Source organism: Anoplopoma fimbria, chromosome 7, assembly GCF_027596085.1.
Source record: "Anoplopoma fimbria isolate UVic2021 breed Golden Eagle Sablefish chromosome 7, Afim_UVic_2022, whole genome shotgun sequence".
In the NCBI taxonomy this organism is placed as follows: domain Eukaryota; kingdom Metazoa; phylum Chordata; class Actinopteri; order Perciformes; family Anoplopomatidae; genus Anoplopoma; species Anoplopoma fimbria.
This window is the reverse complement of record NC_072455.1, coordinates 16,071,832-16,076,075: the sequence shown is the minus strand read 5'-3', so window position 1 is coordinate 16,076,075 and position 4,244 is coordinate 16,071,832. Positions and strand designations below refer to the sequence as shown.

At 39.6% G+C, this 4,244-nt stretch overlaps 1 protein-coding gene across 1 annotated transcript; it reads left to right on the top strand.

Moving 5' to 3' along the window:
• Nucleotides 1-1,328: 1,328 nt before the first annotated feature.
• Nucleotides 1,329-3,606, top strand: LOC129093673 (DNA damage-inducible transcript 4-like protein). Its single transcript, XM_054601758.1, has 3 exons — nucleotides 1,329-1,436; nucleotides 1,577-1,713; nucleotides 2,322-3,606. The coding sequence occupies exons 2-3, from the start codon at nucleotides 1,623-1,625 to the stop codon at nucleotides 2,810-2,812; spliced, it is 582 nt and encodes a 193-aa protein (XP_054457733.1). The 5' UTR covers nucleotides 1,329-1,436; nucleotides 1,577-1,622; the 3' UTR covers nucleotides 2,813-3,606.
• Nucleotides 3,607-4,244: the final 638 nt, after the last annotated feature.

The following is a 4,244-nucleotide window of genomic DNA, read 5'->3' as shown; positions in this document are numbered from 1 at the left end:
CTCTCTCTCGCTCCCTCGTTCACTGGATTCCATTACCCTTTAGCCAGCAGAGCTGCTGGGGTGAGAGGGGCAGATCCAGTTACTGGGAGAAAACCTCTGTTGATGAGGGATAATCTGCTGATGAGCTGAACAACTGTGCTCAGTGTTTACCTGCCAAATTACAAAAGCATACACATACAAATACAGTATGATGTAAATTAAGCTGCTCAAGCAGCTGCTTCCTCCTTCTTTATGTAAAACAGGCTACATATGTCTGTCTTGATTTGTTTTAGACATCCATTTGGGACAGCGTTTTGCTTATTTTTTTAAATAATTACATGCCTGCCTGATGTGAAAGCCAACGAGTATATAGTTCATTCTCTAGGATTCTATTTTTTGGGGGTAGTTTCAACCACTCATAATGCCTCGGCTTGCTACAGAAAACCCCGGACCTTCTGGTCAAACTCCATGTTCATGCTTGGGCCTCTTAGTTCAAGACCAGAACCATGTTACTGAAAATGATGTAATGCTGAAAATGCTGTAGATTATTGTTCTGTCTATAATGAAAACCAGTACGTAGCTAACACAATACTTGGTATTAAAAAAGAACTCATCATCTTTTTAACAAAGATTTTTTTAAAGAATATATTATTTCCTTAGCATTTGACAACACCATGGCATAGTGTCAAAGCCTCATGGGAAATATGGTAGTTGTTGAATGCTGCACAAGACAAAATTGTTTTGTCTTTGCATAGGAACTATTTTAATAATCTTTATTGATCAACCAACACAACTCCGATGATAAACACAGCATACAAATATTTTCTTTGGCCATCATTACACAAAATCCCAAAATGTTTAGGTTAATTGTGTCTGAAATAAGCTATCTAAGGTGAAGTGATGTGTCTGAATGTACTATTTTTAATATTGACAATAAATACTGACCCTAAGACTTTTCATAAAACCCATGTGATGCAATCATAAAAAGATTGGATGTCATTCTGTATTTCAGTATGAAATATAAGTTGTGTGTTTGTCATTCTTATTTTATTGTAAATCCTTCCAAACAGGTGGGAGAAGCCCTGTTTGGAAATAAAAAGTAAGGTTGAGGCAGATTAATCCCAGAAATTGAATTTATCAAACTTCATCTAGAAGGTTACCTCATCCATGTAGCAACACAAACACTCTCCCCAAGTATTGGTCAATCATTTATTTCAAGCGCTTTTTCGCAGCCAATCAGAGAAGGGCTACGTTGTACATCGAGAGGCGTTCTCTGATTGGTCCAACCCTCGGGTCAGCTGAGTTGGGTAAGGTATAAATATTCCTCCGAACTTTTGTCAGCTGCAGTCTATGTGTGTCAGTGTGTATGTGTCAGTGTGGGAGAAAAACACGGTGTGTGAATTTATTTATGAGAAACCGTCTGAACTAAATTATTTTTGCACTAAATCATATTTAAGGTAAGTCATTTACTATTCCCAACAAATGACTGCTAGCTTTAAATGAACAGCTAAAGTAGTTAACTTTGTTTAGTGGGGGAGGGTTAAGTTAACTTCTTTGTGTTCACATGAGAATATCTACCTTTCCCGTCTTTTTGCAGGTTGCTTTGACAACAGCCCACTCCTGGAGACACAAAGACTGTCAGCATGGTTGCCACAAGCACCCTAAAAACCAAAAGCAGCGAATGCATCTCAGAACTGGTAGACCGAAGATATGACCAGGCTTGCATTGAGAAAGGTAAGCGTACTAGCTTTTTCTTTTGTCGTTTTTTTTTTTTTGACGTTGCTGGATACTTCCAGTTGTGTGCTTGTTTATCCCTGTGTGGTGCATGGCTGCAGCAGTGGAGGGGAGGGGGAGAGAGAGAGGGAGGGAGGGAGGGAGAGAGGGAAGTCAACAGAGGATGAAGTCATCCTTTCAGCCTGTCTTCACAACAGCAACCTGTGTGTGTGTTTGTGTGTGTATAATAGCCAATCTGAACGCATTTCTTTCTGTCCAAAGCTAAATTATTGTATTGTTAAACTTGTATTGTGATTGGTTTGATTCGTATCTCTAGGTTTACAACGGTTTAGCAGTCTGTCTGGGATGTGTGTCCTTCTTTTTCTCATGTGCTGTCTCATAATCCACACACTGCAACCAGAGTGGATGTAAAAAAAAAACAGATCAAATCCCTACTCCAACATGACTTATTCATTTGTAGCTTAGAAGCAGTCAAAATTAAATAAAAACCTTATGTGATTTATGCATGTTGGCATCTTGAAATAGCTGTTTATTGGCAGGCTAACCCAATGTTTAAATAATACATTGTGCATAGGTCCCTTAATGTTAAGCTTGCATTGTTTTCCCAGAACTGGATTTCTGGGATCACTGCTTGGCTGAACCCCAGACGAATGCAGATGTCACTGAAGACAGGAGCTGTCAACAGCTGGCCAAGATGTTTGAGAACTGCCTGTCTCGAGCCAAGAAGACAACGCTGCACTGCTCCTCTGTGCTGGTACCAGAGCAGCTCACACGGAGAATAGCTCGCGAGGTCCTGCGGCTGGCGTCTTGCGAGCCCTGCGGCCTGCGCGGCTGTGTCCTCTACGTGGACCTGGAGCTGGACAAGGGCTGCAAGCGGCTGGAGCGCATTGTCTACGATGCCACTGTGGTGCCCACATTTGAGCTGACTCTTGTGTTCAAGCAGGATGGCACCGCCTGGCCCAGCCTACGGGACTTCCTTTTTATGGGAACCTGTTTTGCCCCGACTTTTAGGCACGTACTTAAACTAAGTCCAGGTTTCCGGCTGGTCAAGAAAAAACTGTACTCCTCCTCGGCTGGTACCGTGGTAGAGGAGTGCTGAACTATGGGTCGGGTTAGAGTGGGATATCAGGTTTCCTGTGGGTCAACGCACATCTGCCCAAATGGAAATGGCACTCTGGTGGTGTCATATTTTCTAGTGTTTTTGTACAATACAATTTGTCAGTTTAACTCCAAGTAGCCAGTCAGTTCAGTTTGGAACTTGGGATGTATAGTTAAAAGCTTATATGCATACATGAGCCTGATAGTTCTGGGTTTGGCTTCAGTGTTTCTAAGTCCAAGTATTCTTTTTTTTTTTTATCAGCACAATTGTAATATTCTGGATTTTTTGTTTTTGTTTATCTAACTCGATCATTTGTTGATCAAACGCAATTTTAAATTGTACATTTTGCAGATGAATGTAAAACCATGTTCACATCAACATGTTTGAGAGGGACATACTGTGTGTACACTTTATTTACAGACACTAGCCACTTTGTTGATGCATCTGCGTGTTTCCAGATACATTGAATGTGTTCTGCAGCGGTAAACACACCTGGGCTTGAATAGGAGACTGAAATCTAGTCTTTGGGGGCCATATGTAGCTTGTTGTGTAATGCTGTATTTGGGGCTGTGGATGTTTTAAGACTGAATGTCTTTTGGAGATGCTGTCATGGTGTATGCTCCTCACACTAGGGGAATGTGGATGCCTTAAATGTCATAGAAATGTACTTTTTTTTTTTTTCACTCGGAGCTGTGTGTATTAATGTAAATGTTTTATTGCCTTTTTATTTTCATACCCCCTCCCCAAGAAACACTTTTCAATGGAGAGCCTTTACAGACTATTAAAAATGTGGTTCACACAAATGTGAAAGCTTATTTGATTTTTATGGAACTTGTTTACTCGGACATGCAAAGAAATTTCTGGAGGTCCAGCTAGTAATTTGAGTCTTTTTTTTTTTTTTTTTTTTTTTTTTTTTTTTTTTTTTTTTTTTTTTTTTTTGGTAGATTCCTTATTTTTTTTTAAATACCATTTGAACTTCCTGTTGGAGGAAACTAGGTCTTGTCTTTTAGACAATTTAAAAAACAAAAAAAAAAAAAAACCTCAACCTAAAAGTCAGACTAGTTTTGTTTGTTCGGTCACAGAACATTACTGTGTGTATTCTGGAGCCACGACTGAGCCTACAAGCCAGGAGTGGGCAGGCAACAGTGGTACAATGCAGGGTTTCTAAACTGGGACAAGATCTCTAAAAGAATGTGATGCGTTTGTCATGCGTCCTCCTGGCTAGTATGATTAAAATAAATTTTATCTTGACATCATAGAAGCCACTAGCAGTCACTGTAGAACAACTTTATTGTAATCATTATTATATTCATAGAAAATAACCCACTTTGGCCATCACATTAACATCTCCAGCTATAGAGTCTGATTAAATTTCTGCTCTTGGCACTATTTATTTGTATTTTTTGAGTGTTCATATTTTATTTATCCCATC